This window comes from Harpia harpyja, chromosome 14, assembly GCF_026419915.1.
Source record: "Harpia harpyja isolate bHarHar1 chromosome 14, bHarHar1 primary haplotype, whole genome shotgun sequence".
Classification (NCBI taxonomy): Eukaryota; Metazoa; Chordata; class Aves; order Accipitriformes; family Accipitridae; genus Harpia; species Harpia harpyja.
In genome coordinates, this window is record NC_068953.1 from 10,210,859 (window position 1) to 10,229,570 (window position 18,712).

At 40.5% G+C, this 18,712-nt stretch overlaps 1 protein-coding gene across 4 annotated transcripts; it reads right to left on the minus strand.

Annotated features, from left to right (window-relative positions):
* Positions 1–231: 231 nt before the first annotated feature.
* LOC128150798 (cytochrome b-245 chaperone 1) lies at positions 232–13,759 on the minus strand. Of its 4 annotated transcripts, none has more exons than XM_052807402.1 (8): positions 13,394–13,757; positions 10,579–10,662; positions 10,365–10,495; positions 9,128–9,169; positions 7,768–7,841; positions 6,631–6,727; positions 5,208–5,352; positions 232–4,625 (listed from the first exon to the last, which is right to left on the minus strand). In XM_052807402.1, exons 3-8 carry the CDS (start codon positions 10,447–10,449, stop codon positions 4,496–4,498), a joined length of 573 nt encoding a protein of 190 aa, XP_052663362.1. In that variant the 5' UTR covers positions 10,450–10,495; positions 10,579–10,662; positions 13,394–13,757; the 3' UTR covers positions 232–4,495. The 4 variants fall into 4 exon arrangements, with proteins under 4 accessions (XP_052663362.1, XP_052663361.1, XP_052663359.1 ...); XM_052807401.1 differs by lacking the exon at positions 10,579–10,662 and adding an exon at positions 10,889–11,139; XM_052807399.1 differs by lacking the exon at positions 10,579–10,662 and having other exon boundaries at positions 13,394–13,756.
* Between the last annotated feature and the right edge of the window lie 4,953 nt (positions 13,760–18,712).

Genomic DNA, 18,712 nt, shown 5'->3' on the forward strand with positions numbered 1-18,712 from the left:
TTCCCTTTGTTTTGCATGTGGCATGTTGGTTTGGTTTAAAGGCAGGAAAATGTAAATATATTCACCCACGAAGAGTTGGTTATATTAGGTTATATGAAATTGAAAGCTGGACTGCTGTAAAAGTGCAAGCAGGGTCAGTAAGGAGCTAGGTATTTGGGCTTCCTGTACTCTGTCCTCCCCCCCATTAACTCCTTCAGTAGGTCTGTGCCAAGTGATTTAGACAGCCATCAATATTTTAATACATTTTAATTAAAAACAATAGAAAAAGACTACAGTGACACAAAACAAGTTATCAAAATTGATTTTATCAATTGGACCTCTTTTTAAAAAAGACAATATACAAGGCCTTGCTGAAATTCTACTTGCAATTTAAAAGTAGAAAAGCAATTTCTAAACATTTTCCAGAAGTACTTTTGCCTCTCAGCAATCTACTAGTGTCAGAACTAGCGCTCTTTACTATGTAAGCCAGAGTAGTTTTTGTTATCTGTGTAACTTCATAAATACAGCACAAGAGTCAAGTCTCAGCTATATGATATAAATATTTGGATTTTCTTCGCAACTTGCACAATTGATTCTAGTTACTGGAGTATCTCATTTTGTGAAATAACAGAATACTAGATTATAGCTTAGATGATGCAATTTTCTCCCTTTGTACACCACACAGCCTTGCTTTTGTTCAGTATGACAGCTAAGGCTATGTTCCCATCCAGCCACATACACGGAAGTAACTTCAGATGTGCTACTCAAGTTTAAGCTGAAGCATCTGCCAAATGGCACTTATGATACAGTTATATTAAAAGGACATAATAGAAAGTGTTGGCTTTATGGAGCAGGGGGGTTAGATCTAACTTAAGGTCTTTTATGCAGGTTTTCAAATCACTTGTAAGTCAAACTACAGCTGTCTAGCCTCAAGTTACTAGACAGCCTGAGATGCAAAAACCTTAACAAATACATCTGTAGTACTCTTCTAGGAGTATCTAATTTCCTAACCAAAACTAGTCTTTCACATCATTCCTTTTAGTACAAGCCACTTTACATCAGGGACACATAAGGCTACTTTTACTGGGCCTTTCAACATGCTAGGCCCAAGAGAAGTGAAGAAAACCATTCGAAAAAGCCTTCAGTAAAATGGTGAAAAGTGGCAGGAAAAGAGGATCAGAGAGAGGACTAGTGGAAAGAGGGAAGAACAGAACCTCTCCTGAGTTAGCACCTGCTGTTCTAAAAGTTTCTTCAAGCTGCATCACATTGAGGAGTCCACAGACATCGCTGTAACCAAATCCATGTTAACAGCAATTTGCAAATTAATTTTCCATGCACACAGTTACTGCAAAACATGAAAATCTTGATCTGTCTCCCAAGTACAAGAGACAAAGTCTTTGAAGACAGGAAGCTCAAAACTTAGATCAAAAGAAATACACATCAGCCTGTGATACACGTTCATGTATGGCATCCAATTGCCAAGTTAAGACATTCTTTACCAGCACTGTCGATCAGTATCACAAGCTTCCAGTTGTATGCATCAGTCAGCAGTGCCCAACATACGGCCCGCAGGCAGAACCCACAGCATTTGAAGAATCTATTCGGTCCCCCTTCACATTAGCTCAGTCTACAGAACTTGGGTTCCCATTTGAAACTGTTCTAGTTTGTATGGCGACAGAGCTGCCAAAAGCAAAATGGAAATGGCGCAGGAGAGCATTACATCAGCTGTTCCAAGTGAAAGACTGAGGAGTCAAAATACTCCTGCTAGACACACAGTGCATGCCAGCAGTCATCCTCTCCTGTCTACCATCAGTAGGATACTGAGGTGTGAGGGGGGACACTACAGAACATCTTAAAAGTTACGATCATTGGACATCAACTCAAAATGCAACTTACTCCACAGAATATATTTCAAGCTATATCTTACTATAGGTCATTCCTCTTTCTAGGGATTCTCAATTTTCCTTACATTGTTTTAGTCTTTGTATAATGATATTGCATAGTCCGTAAGCATACACATTACTAACATCAAGAACATACAGCCAGCTAGACGTACAAAAGAGGTCAGCAGAAGCAGGGCACATGATGCAGTGTAGGGTTAGATCAATAGACGTACCTTTCTAAAGCTGATTTTTGACTGGAAAACCACAGTGTGGTTTGTGTCTTCCACAGAATGTTAGCTCTCATGGAAATACAAAAAGAAACCCAGTATGGCTAAAATGGAATGCAGGTAGTTTTGTCCATTTCATCCACGGTCAAATCCATGGGCTTAGACTGTAAGTGCAATGCACATCCGTACCACATACTCCCTCTTAATATCTTTGCTATGAAGCAACATTTGTTTGCAGGTTGAGCCCTTCTGCTTACTTTATAACATTAAATACTCTAGTTTTTTTCAGTATTTCTTACTGGAAGTCCTTAGAACACTCGACACACTCATTTTACACAGTAGGGTAAAAAAAGAGTTCTCCCAATTCCCAATCTCATTCTCCTCTCTCTAAAATGAGTGTCACCTAGGGTATATATTACAGTGGATTTAAATGAAGAACTCTCCAAAGTGTTACACCCTGCAATATTTTTTTTAAACAGGTTTGATGATTATTCTTAGCTTACAGCTGTGCTTCAGAATAAAGGCCAAATTTAGCTAATTGCTTGCAACCTAATTTTCCCACATTTGTATATAGCAGCCTCCCAATTCCAGTGACGTGGGGTAGAGAGATTGAAAGCCACACAATTAGCCCACCAACTCAGAGGACTTCACAAGCATGTCTATTGGCAGAGGTCTGCTTTGATAGCTGATGTGATTACAAGTTTCTTTTCTTATTTAATAGAAACAGACCCACTTCTGTGCTGCAGTCAAGCTGCATCAACAGCTATCTCCCTGTTACAGTTTGATTACCCTTTCAAACTGACAGTAAGAGCATCTTTGTCTCACAGCTCACATACTAGGTCTAAACAGATGGAAGTAAAATCTTGGTACAACCCGTTCTTTGGTCAGATAAGCATGTGCTTAGTTTCAGATATAGCTGGAACACACAACAGGACATAGCTTCGGCCAAAATCTTTTCATAGCTTTCTCTTCTGTAGAGTGCTTTGAAACAAGAGTGCAGGTTCTTTTCAGTCCTGAAGAAACCGCTGCCATAAGACATTTGCTGCTGGCCAAATGTGAAAGCAGACCACACAGTTACCTTGTACCCTGTTCAGATGTCCTAGAAGTAACTGTGTAAATATTTTCTAATTCAGGTCTTAAGACCATACAATTCCTAAATTAAACCTAGTGAACTTTAATACAAGCAGGAACTTGTTGGAGGAACTTTCAGCTCTTTACAACTTTTTTCTTATACTGACATGTTGATATAGGCATGATGAAGTTTTAGTTCTAGACAGAACATGTTGACTAACAGAGGTAGCTTTTACTTCAAAAAATATCTTGGAAAATTCATATTTTAACTATTTGTGAAACCATTGGTCAGAACAAAGACAGTACACACCTGGAGTAAAACGTGTACAAGTCAAACATTGGATCTATCCAAGCTATCTTAAAAAAAATTATTATTTAGCACTTCGGTATCATTTCAAGTGAGGAAATACTAAATAAATCCAGGCTACCATGTTGTTTGACATTAGTTTTTTCCCTACCTAAAGAAACACATGTGCTTTTCTTCTTTTCTAAATACACAGTTAAAATAGTAAATGTTGACATCTACAAAAAGGTTATTCTATCTTGGGGTAGTCTATGCCCAGAAGTTAAGCAGAACAGGATTAAGCTAGAACATCGCAAAGATGTTGAATTGTCAACGTGATCCTTTTTTGTTTACTATTTATGGCTCCTTGGCAAGTCCAAGAGAAGTAAGACAGTGTAACAAGCTGATCAACCTGATGGTTCCAATTCCAAGACAGTCACTCAAACTTTAATTTCCACTGGTATCTAATAGCAAGTCAGTAGTAGAGAATGTAAAAGTGCCACTATTCAGCATCACCTAATTGCATATATTAAGCTGCTTAAACCCAATTTAGCAATATATTCAGTCATTTATAACATTTCAAGAAAAACCTCAAAGCATTGTGTTATGAGTTACAAATTCAGCTCTTCTACATTTCATACACTGTACCTGCAGCAGATGTTTGCAATAAGTGCACGTTTACATCTGTATCTCCACTTCATTAATGGGAAAGCAATACATGACTTCAAACCCATGAATTAATAAATAACTATTCCTAGACAAGTTTGATGAGCTGACAAGTTCAAAAGCCAGCAGTGTCCACATGCATGAACTGAGGCAAAGGAACAAATAAAACAGAATTTGCTTTGGACTCTACAACAGCAATACTGGAAGCATGGATCTTGAAGCAGTTTAGCACTAAAAAAGTGCCCCAAGACAGATTCCTCCCATTGTAAATGCACATGTAGAGAAATGCCCAGGCCAAGATCGTGAGGAATTTCTTTTTCTGAAGAACAATCAGTATATTTTCCAGATGTTTGAAAGCCTCTGCTTTCTTCAGCTCATGATGACTATTAATATTTATCCTGTGGTTCATCCGCATCACTAGCCTCTGTTTCGCTGCTCTGAGAGAGATCTTGTTGGCTCTCTACTCTGTCCAGTTCCAGAAAACTAGTAATGAGTTTGGCAACTGCCTCCACATCACTGTGGAAAAGAAGAAGCAATGTAAGAGTTAGAGGAACTGTGGTGTCCACAAGACAAGAACAGGCATGCTAATTCTTGAGAATAACTGCTTGAAGGACCAGTCAACATACGGCATAGAGTATGACTGACAGCATCCCACTTGTGCAGGCGTATCAAGCCAAGCTGTTACTTCCACATCACAACAAATCAATCCTATTCCCACAGTCCCTGCTGCAAGATTCCTTCTTATTAATGCTTAAAATAAATCCTCTGTTAACTGATAAATACACCAAATGTTTGCAAAATAGATTTAATCCTCTGTGCCACTGCACAGCTGAGCTAGTGAAGGTAACCACAGCAGACATGCAGCACAAAAGGGATCTTAGATATCTAAATATGATCAGTCTTCTGATGGGAGATGGTGTTACCCAAATACCCACAACTGAAAGCATTTTAAAAAGTTAAACTGAATTAACACAGGGGCATATCAGCAAGTATAAAAATGGAGCTAAGATGGAGTCTCAATAGTTGGCAATTACTGTCCCATGTGACTGGTATTTCCCACCTTACACATTCTAATTAAAAAAAAAGTCCACACTGCACCTTCTACAGCCCAACACCGCACTCTGAGTCAGTGGGTGTGAAAATCCAGTGACAAATCGTAGCACAACCAGGTAACCCTTCCCAAAATATCGCACAGTCTCCTCTTCCACATTCACATCTCGGATCTCATTCAATAGAGCCACTACTGTAAACAGATGTGGAAACAAAGCAGTCTATTAGCATTACAGTAAACTTTCAGCACTGCTACTAGTGACTTGCATGACTGGGACTCTGTGCTCTTGAGTATTATTGCTCTGAACCCATACAACCAGGGCAGTCCTGCAATAGCAAACAATTGCTGAGCTATTCAGGCAAAATAAACAAGGAGAGACTACAGCACGTATCAGCTGGTATAGGCCCTAATAAACAAGCTACACTGCCTCCCAGGAACTGGGGACCACTAGTTTATTACTTATGTTTCCCACTTACTTTAATGACAGTTTTAACTATTTTTCTGTACAGAGTAGGTAAACAGGTGTTAAGTTTACTGAGATTGAGCAAATACTGAAAGATTTAACTGTTCAGAACATCTGCTGATCTCTGCATCCCCACATTAACGGTACTTGAAAGAGATACTACCAAATAACCTCTCAGGACAAGATGTGCTCAGCTCCCCAACATATAAACATACCCTAAAGAAAAGTTCAGACATATTAAACATCCTTCTCTCCACATCTCTTAGCTTCCATCTCCAAAATGAACTGTCTAAAAACCAATTCAGCTTAAGGACATTCCAAATTTTGTCATTTTTTCTAAGCATACTGACAGTTGGTTTGATTTAGACTAGCAAGCAGAATAAAAAAATCTGACATTGAAAAGGATCCTACTTTAGTCTGCAATGGAGCTCCTGTCTCACAGTGACTCAACCAAGTCACATACTATACTTCAGCTTCTGTTACTCTGAGAGGAAGCTCAAAAGAAACAAGATACTGCATTAAGCTAAGCCTACTGAATATGCTGTTTTAAATGCGTATTGTGTATCTGCAGGATAAAACATGCCTGCTTGCATATATCTGAAGATTTGCCTGCCACCAAAACCAGATTAGATTACAGAAATCTCAACTCATTGATCCAAAACTTAAGTTTTTCCACCAGTCCTACCTGCAAAGCAGGCTATCCAAGGGAAATGTAAACCTGCATATTAACATCCCAAAGGAATGGCTAAAACCATTATGGAAAGCATTGTGTAAGCCTAGTTACCTTGGAATAAAATAACTAACAAGATGCATTCAGCACCCTAACCTGAAAAAACATTTGGGTCCTGAGAGGCAGATTATTACATCTGCTGCTTGGGAACAAAACAGATCTGGAAACATATGTGAGTAATTTAAGTACAGAACTCCAGACAAGTTTATTAAATGGGCATATATGCATTTCTTCTGTCTGCTCACCACATTTGCTACCACAGATACTGCTTTCTCACCTTGTTCATTGCCTCCTTTTGAGAAGGTCAGTATTTTTTTGTAAAGATTGAATGTTTTCAGGCAGACTGTTCCCTTGCTCTTATCAAATACAGCTTCCTGTAAAATTGAAAAATAAAAACCAAGATTTTCTTAAAAACACCATCAGTAGCTATGCTTCAAAGTAAAATAGTTACATAGGAAAATAATCTTGCTAACAAAGAAAAATACGTAGCTATTTTAGGGACATTTCTCTATTACTAGACTGTGAAAATCATAATCTTGCTCTTGGCTTTAACAGAGACTTTACCATATCTCCTGTGTTCCTTCTAGAAGGAAGTTAAAGCTGGCTTCATTACCCCTCCTTCCACATTCCTTATGTAATAAAAATTTTGCCTGGAATCAAATTTGAAAACTAACTTGGAGCTCCTGTAATTTTCACTTTTGGTGTATGCATTTGGCCTACAGTATAAGTATACAGTGAAAATAAGTTCTAGTTACACTTTTCACTAACACAGTCACTAACTCCACCAAAATTCCAGTGTTGTGCTGCTATATGGGCCAGGCTTACACTACATTTAAAATATCCCTGCCAGTCAATAAAAAGAGGATGTCTCATATGTGTGGGTTGCTTATTCTAATAACAACTCAGGTCAGTAAGGTGACAAGCCTATATAATGGGTTATTGCTCTCAGTCCAACTCTCAACAAATCAACATCCACAAGATTATAAACCAGCTTCACAAACACCATTTGTTTTCCCAATGGAAAACAGCTGAGTAGCCTGGAAGGTTAGAGCTACTCCATTTAATGGTCCTTCTGTCATTAGCTGGAACAGTTAAGTACAAAATCATGTTGTAGCAGCTGTATGTGCTATTCTTTCTCCCTCTTATGTAAGAGGAAGAAAAGGCCACAAAACATTTTGGGGCAAGTCTCCCCTTAAAAAGCACTCCTAGGTTTAGCTTCACGTTTTCATGCTTGTGTAGTGAAAGAATTATTGCCCTAACTCTACTCTTAGCACAGCAACCCCAAAGGGTTTCCTCAATACCAAAAGCATAACTTGTCTGTTTGGACTGAGCAAGTTCATGGGGCTGCTGGAATCAGCATCTGCCAACTGTTTCTAAACTCACATGACCTCATTTCCTGAGTTCAGCATCTTACCTCCCACTGCTCCAGATTCTGTGCTGCCACAAAGAAACACCCAGCCATATAGAAGAGCTTCCATGCCAAGCTGTCTGAACAATGCAAAAAATGCACAAATTCAGGTGGTTTTTTTTTTCCTTCTCTGGTATTCAAACAGTTAGTTTTAAAAGCAACATGTTCCCTTTAAAGGCAACAAAAGGAAAAAGGTTTCTCTGATGCAACATTTTTGTCTTTAGTTGTAATGCAAGCTATTTTACAGCGCTCTCCCAGGATAAAAATACAGAAACTCTTCACGTATTTTTCAAAGATTCCATCTACACTGGGCTCCAAACCATGCAGAATTATAAGCATATGAATTATTGGCAAGGTTGTTAACATCACTACAGATCTTTCTCTTCTCTAAAAGCAAAGGCATCTTACAAGGCATCCACAAAACTCTCAACTTGCTGTCAACCACCAAATATTTGTGCTGCAGAGGACAAGGGAAAATGGAAATTCACTGAAGCAAACGTTTCTTCATAAAAGGAAGCAGTTGGCCCTGTCGACAAACAAACATTTGCATTTTATGTCCTGGAAATGTTTACATATAGCAGCCTAAGCAATTTGCTTACTCAGGCTTTTACTGAAGGCAAAGTAGAACTGTGCTCAGTAGTGTTTCAGAAACTTTCGTGCAGTGTCTTAAGAAAAAAAGGCTGATACAGCTGGTGTATCAAGCAGCTTTCACTGGACTTTGCTCTTTAAATAAAAATACATTGATTATAGTGATAGCATATTCCTACACATTATTAAGTTTTAAAATTTGATGTTAACAGGATGCAGCAAGAGAATCACAGGACAGCCTGCAGGATAAATTCCATAGGTGGAAGGATACCTGGCATTTGGTGCAGTCTGCTCTATTATGGGGGGGCAGGAAGCAGCAGTAGCTGTCTGTTCTCTAAAGGTGTCTTTATGAGTAATCTCTGCTAGTGACGATTTAACAGTTTCCAGAGAAACAGAGCACTTCCATCAAAGGCAAGGTAATCATTTCATTATGGCGGCAAACAATCATTACATATCTTCCCAGGAGAGCTGTGATGACCAGCTAATCACATTTATAAAACACACTGAAACTACGAAATGCCACAGAGTACTAAATATGATTATTAAAAATGCTCTTGCAAATGGAAAGGGAGGCTGAGTAAGAAATAGAGCATTAAAGCACAGTAAATCATACGCAGGAAACAATTATTATTGGATTTTAACATTCACGCCACAAAGTGCAATAGGTACCTATACTGCCTTTGTAAGGCCAGACAGAAGCTGCAGAGAAGAATCATCAGCATGAAAAACAGATCGACAGGACATAAACAATTCTTCAAAACAAACGATAGGCCATTACCTGCACTATAATAAGCAGCAGCCAAACCTATGGAGGCTATTCCTAGGATGAGAGGGGAGAGAATTAGGACAAACAAGCAGCTCAAACCATCTAAAATCCCCTGACGAAAAACATGAATATTCAAAAGTTCATCACTTTTCAAAAAAGGGACAAGTGCGATTGCAACATTGATCACTATATGAAAGATTCAGTTTTTTTTTTTTTCTCTGAACTCAGTATAAAAAAACTCCCATTCTGCAAAGACACTAAAAGCACAGGGGCTGAGGTCAGAAATAAAAGGTCATGACAGAATCAGGAACGGAACTTCAGAGGGACTCTCAATCTAACCATTACACCATACTTCCTCTCAAGCGCAGTACAACTTTGAGCATGCTACCATAAACACTACAACGGTTATTTTTCCCTCTAAGTGCTTTGTGGAGCCAGAAGAAAGCTTCTGCGATAAAGTTGTGTCAGAAGCTGCCAGCTCCCTTTCTCCCATTGCGGAGGAAGCAGCGGAAGAGTGCCTCATGCCCCACAGTGCTGCTGCAACTTCAAAGATCTTGTCTCAATGAGAGTCTGACAAGATGACATCACTGAAAGCAATGACAACCTTGTAGTGTTACTGCAATGGGATCTACTCAGCTGGAAAGCAGGATATGCCACATTTTCCCCACCAGCTCTCTCAATGTGGTCCTAAGAAGCACCACTCCATTTTTTTTTTCCCTGCATATTTAGCATTTAAAACCAGATGCCTTTCAGAACATCCTGTATGACTTCCTATTTCATACACACAGTGCTGTTAAGAGTTCACTGTCAACCACACGCAAGATCTATCCCCAGCATTGCTCCACTGCAGATTTTTCCGTTTTTGAAAACCTTGATGTTTTTCAGTGTAAGTATGCATCCCCTTCAGAACCTTCACATTTATATTGGTATATGGCATATAATAAACTTTCTTTTCTTGATGTTTCAGGACTCCCTTAAAATTCTCTGTCCATGAGCCTTTGAGGTTCTGCAGGTGAAAGACTGAAAAATTATCAGTCTCACAGTGAAACTACCATGCTGAGGAGGAGACTTCAGACTCATTTAGTGGCTATGGTAAAGGAGAAGTTCAAAGCATGAGGATTCCTCTTTTTGAAAGAAGACTGCCTGAAAGACAGGCATCTCTCATTAGAGGCTCTTTCAGGAATTTATTCTGTGACCCCCTTCCCTTAAAGCAAGTTCTGAAATAAACTAAGGAATATTATGGTCTTACCAACAAAGAGAGACCAAGATCGGATGCCAGGTGACCTCTTCAGATGAAGATGGGAACTTGTGCGGTTTTCAACCAACATGTACATCTTCAGAAGAAACTCCCAACAACCCAGTCTGACTCATGAAACGTCACTGGACAAAAAACCAGATAAGTAAGAATTTAAAATCATTGTTGTCTTCAACAGTCTCCCCTCCTAGCATTTTTCAGGACTTACCAAGTCTTAATCTACACTATAAAAGATGTCCAGGATAAGAACATAGTCTTTTTGTCACAAGAGCAATATGCACACTTAGAAAAACTGCAAAGAAAAACTGTCATGTGGAGACCTGTACAACAACAACAGGAATCTGAACTCTTCGAGAAACTTCTCTTTTTGGGGGTAAGTCTCTTCCTTTCTATCACAACCAGATTCCAGAAGAAAATGTGAAAAGCAAGAACCTGGAACAAAGTTGTTGCTAATTCATGCAGCATTTCAAACAAATAAAACAGCAAGAACAATGGAAAGTTCTTTGACAGCCTTTTACCTGCTAACTGCAAAGGCTGCTATGATGGACTAGCCTGGCAGCTGAAGCAGGACAATGCAGTCTTCTGCAATAGAGACATCAGGTTTCTCATCCCTGATGACAGACCAACAAGGGTTACAGCCTCAGCCTAGCAGTGCTAGTGCCACATAGTGCCATATATGGCATTCCCATCATTCAAGCCAACTCAAGAATAAAACCAGGAGTTTCCAACAAGTATGCTTGTTTCTCCTCAACAAGACCATGCCTTCAGCCTAGACAGAAAGTAACAGTAAAGATTAAAAACACAGGTACTAATTAAAAACAGGAAGAGCTGGGCAATCCCATGCAGCATTTTCAGCAAGTTTTCACTATTTACAGCATAAAATTGTTTTAATTCTGGCATGATTGTGAGCTCCAGCACAAAAAACAATCTTACCCTAATACTATCAGCATAAGCATAAAGACTGATTCGAGTGAGATGCAAGAGGCATATGAGGACCCATCTGATCTGTTCAGGATTGTCACTAGAGAAAGGACAGGCTGCTTACTGCTTCTCTTATGCAAATTGGTAGAGATGCTTGTTATTATTATGAAGACCACAATCCAGTAAAAGTCAATAGGAAATGAAAGCATGTGCTAAGTAAGCATCATGTCATAATGTTAGCAGATTATACATTGGCCTTAATCACATATTTCTTCTATTTTGCTCGTTTTTTTTGTTACAACCTTCATACCACTTAAGGTAGTGGGTTTTAAGCAGGCTTCCTCAAAAGGTGTTCTAAAAGGGTATCTACTTTCTGATTGGTGTGATAAAGCTGAATTTCTGTGATGCATTCTGGAGACTGCAGGAGCATTAAACAGCTCATTTACTGTTGAAGACAACGAACACCAACTCCTTCTGTTGACTGGGTACTTTAATCATTAGCCTACTCTTCCACCCACAGAACCAGTTTGTAGGAAGTTGGCATTAAGCTATTGTTAGCTGCCCATGATAACAGGTTTCCAGAAGAATGCCAACATTCAACAGGTTTTGAATAACCATGAAAAACGCGTAGAGAGCAGGCCCAAGCACACCCAGATTCTTACAGAAAAGCATGTGATTTTTAGTCCTTTAGTCATCTTGCTGTTCTTAGATACTACATGACACTCCCGCAATTCTGTGCCAACTAGCTAGTTTAGATCCAAAGCTCCAGGGGATTTTTTTTTTATTCTTCCATTTAATAAAGCAGATTTAGCCGTCTTTTCAGTTAAATAAAAAGCACACATGACTTTGATTTTAATCTCTTAGCAACACATCTGAGAGAATCTGAAACCAAAAGAGACAAAACCACTTATGCATAAGACACTATCTCCTCCGGATGTCAAGCATCAAATTTTAATTTTCAAATGACTCCTGTGAGTTGCTCTCAATATATTGGAAAATATTTCTGCATGTACAAAGCCTTCTCCTGCCTGCAACCTAAAAAATATCAACAAGTTATCACTTACATAAAGATCACTGCAGAAATCTGGCCGTATTTCACAAACACACCCTACTTAAAACACAACTCACGTGTGTACCAGTTAAACCCATTAATGCGAACTTTGATATCTGCCCCCCCCATGTTCATTCAGTAAAGTCCAATCGTGCAAATGCCAGTATTGGCTTAATGTTGGACACTCAAAGTCAATAGCATCGTCTCTCCCGGAGGCAGCTACTTGCAAGACAGGTGCGTGCCTCAGGGAACAAAAAGCACCAAAGCAGCTTCTTAAGGTTACGCTTAATAACGTAAGTCATAAATGTGCCTTTAAGTGAACACAATAGTTTTTCTATTACAATTTTACAATTACCGAGAGAGAGAGGTATTTTGGGGCTGCTAATTTTGCTTTAATTTGTTGGGTTTGACATTACACTGATCTTCAGCACCAAAATAAACATTCACATACTTCCTCCAAGCTCTCGATGGAGGGTGAGCTAGCAAAAGCTATCTAAGCAAGCACCTTGAAAGCTTCACCACCAACATCGATCAAGCCAGGACCGCGCACCAGGCTTTATTTTCTTTGCCTCCCAATCCCGCACCTGCCTCCCCCCAGCGAGACCCATGCACTTAACCGGTCTCCCCCTCGCTGGGCACCCAGTTAGGGAAAGGATCTGGAGCGTGCTGCCAAAGCCAAAACAGACCTCGGCTTTTCTCCTCGCCGCCCCCGCCCCGGCGTGGGTAACACCACAGCTTGAGCTGGGACTCGCCCGTAGCGGCCCCCGCCGCACCCCTGCCAGGCCGACGGGGGAATCGCTCCCTCCCGACGCCGCGGCCCGCGACCCGCTCCTCAGGCGCGCTTCCGAGCGCGGGCGGCCCAGCGCAGCCGGCGGGGCTCAGCAGGAGCAGCCGGCGGCTCCCTGAGGGGCGGCGCGGCGCGGACCTCCGCAGGGCCTTCGGCTCGCCGCGCCCGGGCCCCCTGCCACGCTCTCCCCCTGACAGAGCCCGCCCCGGGGCGGACCGGCGCCCCTTCAGCCCGGCAGCCACCCCCCGCCCCCACCGGCGATACCTGCCCGGGGCGCGCAGCAGCACGGCGGCATGGAGGCGCTTTCAATGGGACGCCTGGGCGCCTCCGCTTCCGGCACCCCCGCCGCCCTCAACCATAGAGCGCGGCCAGAGCGGCCGCTGGGACGCGCCGGGGCCACGCCCGCCTCAAGGAGGATCGGATGCGGCAGCGGCCGTTTTGGGTGAGGGCAGAGAAGCGGATAAATAAACCTTCCTCGCTAGCCCCCTCCTCCCCCCGTCCACTGGGGCTTTACGTGCGAGTGGAAAAGGAAGAGCCTCACCCAAGATGTCGGCTCAGTGCCCGCATTCAAGATGGTGGCTAGGCCTGTGGCTGCAGCCTGAGTAAGAGTGTCGACGTTTCCTTAAGTCGTATGGCTTTAACGGTCTTAAAAAACAGGAGAAAAACTGGCGTGTTGGTAGAGAGGTGAAATGCTGTAGGGTGAGGCTGGCTGCGTGGAAGAGCTTTACTGGGGACAGCTGGTGGCACTTTGCTAGACCTGCTCAGGGCGAGGTGGATATGGCCCCTTGCACGACAGTGCCTGGCGGGGCTGCCGGCTGCTCCAGGCTGGGGGGCAGGGGAGGGTGGGGGGAGCCCCCCTCTGTAACGGGGAGCCTCTCCAGCTCCAGGCTCTCGGTGGCAGCCAGTGCGTACCCCGCATTTGGGGCACCAGCTGTTGTAGAGCACCTGCGCTGTGCGGTAGCCATTTCTCACTAGTACTTCATGTCTGTGTTGTTTGGGTAGGAGGCTGCAATAGGGTGAGGTTTGTAAGTGATTTTTCAGTGTCACAAAGTTGTCTCAGGATGGCTGCTTGGAGAAGACTTGCTACTGGGACCTTGATTCCCAGTGGCAGCAGCTAAAAGCCGCTATTCTTCTGGCCTGGCTGTGTCTCTTATGGGTATATACCCCCATGAATAACTACACACGTGGAAGCAGAGAGCAGACTTCTTTGTTTGACGTTTCCCATTCTTCCAAAGGTGACTCTTGACACTTGTGAGGGTTTCTGCTGGTGCTGGGTTTTTTGCCAGTAGTAAATTAATTACATCAGTGTTGTCAATTGATGTTTTATCACAAGTTTTTAGTACTTGATATTTTTTTAAGCTTTAGCTTTCAGCATTGATAGCTACGATGGTTATAATAATTGAATGCCATGTATTTTTGGATAGCTGTTATAACTGTGAACAGAACCCCGAGGAAAATTAATGCCATTGTTCCAAAACTGGGGGGGGATTGCAAAGCAGAAATAACAGTGATAATCTTACGGGTTTAATATTGATGTCATGACTTTTTTGAATCGTATGTCAGCAGAAGGCATGCGTTTGGAAAATCTGTTGTTTGGGGGGGGAAGTTTCTAATTCACTGGAAATACTGAGTGACTTTCCTGTTGTGGACAGTAGGCTACATTTGAAAAATCCTTTGTGTTTCCAGTTCAGTTAAACATCATTCACATGTGAAAGCTGTTCCTGCTCTATCAATTAGAGCAACTGCTCCTGTCATCTTTGGGACCTAATGGGTGAAGTGCAGACATCTGTAGTTCAGCTTAACTTCTTAAATTCCCTTTATGTAAGTCAACACATAACTTCATCTATAAATGATATTCAGTCCTCTCTCAGTTGCACAGGAGTGTGGTCCCTCCTGAATGACATACTCAATTTTTGGCTTTTTTGCTAATACGAATCCACATACTCTAGAGTGTTTGCTCAAGGCTATAACATGGTAGAAGTTTGTTCAGCTGTTCCTGAACATCATTGTTGGTGAACACTAACAGATTTTGATCAGACAGTGTGTTTCATAACAGTCCAGAGTGAACTGCTTGAAGATAGGGAAAAAACCCCTCAGAGTCCATGGTATAGACTTAACTGACTGTAAGTAGTAGAAAATACAAACTGATCTACAATTTTTGTGTAACTGTCTTAATGGGAAAAGGCTTTGAGGAACTGCAAGAATGAATTGGCATGCTTGTGAGTCATGAGGTAGCAGCTGCTGGATTTGGATGAAAAATAGGAAGTAATAAGTATCACGTGTTCCCAACCCAAACAAGCAGCTGGCTGAGTCCTCTGGAAAGAAATTTATGTATAAGCGGTTGTCAGTCAGCTTCCATAAGCAACGAGTTTCTCTGGAAACCAAATGTTAAGCCATTTTGTGTGATACAAGACAAAAGATTTCTTGAGTCTAGAGTAGAGTGAAATAAGTAAGAAACTCATCTGTCCCCTCCACTCAACTACACAGCATATCACTCTGTTTTATTCTTATGTTACTATCTACTACTTACTATCTACTACAATATTAGCAATTGTATACTTCTGCAGTTCTGCAAAGACCACAGTAGGATAACCTGATATGACTTAACTTAATTATGAAGTTAGAGAGAAATTATTGCAACTATGGGAAATACCACACACACAGACAATCGAGCACTTGTCTGAACTGGAATATGGCAAGGATCCGTGTAAGCTTCTGCTATTGATTAATGATTCTTACAGCATTTTTTTTTGCAATCACCTGGGGATTTTATGCGAGCACTTTGAAGTAGGTAAGTGACGTTACGCCTACCAATAAAAAAAGGAAGAAGACACACATTTTAAAAGCTTGATCTTGGACTGAAAGACCAGCATGAATTCCAAAACATGTTGCTGCAGAAACAAAAACTATTTGCCAGAAGAAACATTCAGAAATATGTAATTGACTATTTGTAGACTTCTTGCTCAATAATATAAAAATAAATTTTTGTAAGGCATTGTATAGTAAATACACTTCTAACTTTTAAGTCATTAATCTAAACCCAAGACCATGCAGATATAACAGAACTGGTCTTTATTTTGCATTAGTTTGACACTACTTATATTTCTGGTCCTTTTTCCTAATTTCAGACCATTTTCCTAAATATTATTTTCTTGCTCCTTATACTCCCCACCCCCCACCCCCCGCCAAGGTCTTAAACTTAGAAATTCAGCTGTGCAATAAGCATGTGATCTTATTAGCATGCCAGGATAAAATTCCTAGTGTGCTTGATTTTAAATGGTTGGAAACAGTCACCAAACCAGTGTTGTTTTGGGGCTGGACAGAATTGGCTGTAAGTCCCTGTTACAAATGAGATCATCCCATTGAGCTCTGTGTGGTGCCCCACTAACCTCCATGGGAACAGTGTGTATGAAGCCTGGGGAGTACTCATTTCATGGAATACATGTTTACCAGCTGTAACTAAGATTTATTGCTTAATTCTGACAGCTGTTGAGTGGCATATGCTGTCACTAAGTTGAGGAGGCATTTACAGCTTGCAGTGCCTTGCAGGACTGATGCATAACCTTTAAAGCTTTCTGAAGCTGTTTGCAGCATACAGTTTTCATAGAGAGATACTTAGTTTTCTATTTCATTCTTGGTGTAAAAGCTTTAGGTGCAGGTATAAATGTGAAATGTAGCAATGGAGGCGTAATACATCAAGAGAGGCCATAAAAGCAAGTAATGCTCTTAAGTGCTACCTACTGTTGACATAGGAAAGCTTTTATATTGTGATGATTTTTTTTTTTTTTTGGACTTAGCCTTTGCAGCTGTTGCAAAGGTAGTAACTGTTACCTCCCCGGGCAGATTAAAACAGGATGGTGCTTTCTCTTCTCAGGTTGTCACGCACGGTGCTGATGGTAATTGATCTGCTGTTCTGTGGGAAAATGGCATAAATAGCTAATGGAAAGCAGAAATTGCTCTTGGCAATAAAATAAATGGGACATCTAATTATCTAATGATTACACAAGTATAATCTTAAACCGTGCATTGAAACATTGATTCCTTGCATGCTCTTCAGTTTGTACAAGTTTTTTGCTCTTTTTTTGTTTGAATTCTTAAATTGAAATTAATTCAGTCCAGGTATTCCTAAGCCAGAGGGTGAAGTAGGTATACTTAGGATGTGTACCTAACATGTCCTCAATGTTTCTACAAATGTTTCAATTCTCATGTAGTTACCTAGTTTTCATTGTGAATATAAAGACGTATGGGGGAAAATAAAAAACTATTTTAAATATGATCTTTGTAGAGTTGCAGAAGTATCCAAAACTGTCATGGCTTTTGAAGAATCACTATATCAAATTTGGATAATAAATGTAAGCATAATCATCAAAGTGTGAAACAGAAGGATTTTAGCTATGCCTTTATGTGCAAATCTCAACACATTCCTAATTTAGAACTTTCATCTGTGCTATCACCATATTTGTCAATGCAACTATGGCTATTGTATCCTTGTGGAATAAGTTGTGAGACTGGCACAGCTTTTCAGTATGAAAATATTCATCCAAAGGAACAGGAAACAAGATGTCAGCTAATGCTGCATTCCAGCAATTTTGTAGGAAATGCAAATTCTTAGGTTGCACAGGGATTGCTCCAGAGTGATTGTAGTGCTTTTAAAAAAACTTGCATTAATATGCTGATGTGAAAGCATTTTGAATAAAGATAGCAGAAGCACAGAAAATTATTACCAAAGCTATTACAATTTTTACCTCAAGCTAGGATTAGTGGTATTTTTCCAGGGTATATGTAAAGCAGTATCAGCTTATTTTTCTTTAAATGGGCGGTAAGAAAGTGTTTCTATTTGCTTTCATTATGGTAAAGCTAAGGAATTCCTGATTTCCTTGACCTCAATGATAACTCACCTATAGTCTGTAAATTAAAAAAAAAAAAAGCATTATTTCTATGTTCTGCTCTGAGGTTATTTTTAAAACACTAATTGATTGTAAAAATCTTTAACAACCAAATCCACAAACATTTGCTCCTCTGGATTGTGATGTCTTTTACAGACAGTTGCAGTGAAACAAGCATTTAGAGAGTTATGTCCTTGGGTAACATGCTTCTGCAGCCATGACTGTCTCTAGTTCTTGTACAGCATTGCCATTTGTGCCTAACAAAAATGTTGTCTGTGGATTAAAGCATTAGACCTTATTTGTAACAGGAGGGGATTTACCCGGTGCGCTTGATAAAAGAAAGTTGCAGTTTAGGCAGGAAATTGCACCTTTGTTGAAAGTTCTGTGGTTTAATTTCTGAAATGTCATTTTATACTTGCAAAACTTCTCTGCACAGCTGTAGGTGTATGCTTGTATGTCTGTTCAAATGGGGGGGGGGTTAAAAGAGGAGCAAAATGTGGATTGAACCTTTCTGTTTAAATGTTACAACCTGAGGTTTAGGAAGACAACCACTCTGACATAAATCATAAGCATCTTAATTGATACTTTGAGGCCTATGAGGTTATGGAAGGCTGATATTTATGTTTAATAATGCAATACATAAGGGTTTGTGATACCTGCCTGGGAATAGGGTCACGGATACTTGCATTTTTTACAG

Excerpts from the sequence above, each read along its gene's own strand:
- LOC128150798 (XM_052807402.1), bottom strand. The coding sequence starts at position 10,449 with ATGTACATGTTGGTTGAAAACCGCACAAGTTCCCATCTTCATCTGAAG. Across the intron at positions 9,170-10,364 it reads ATCTTGGTCTCTCTTTGTTG|GAATAGCCTCCATAGGTTTG; the intron begins GTAAGACCATAA and ends CTCTCATCCTAG. Across the intron at positions 5,353-6,630 it reads AAAAGGAGGCAATGAACAAG|TAGTGGCTCTATTGAATGAG; the intron begins GTGAGAAAGCAG and ends ATCTGTTTACAG.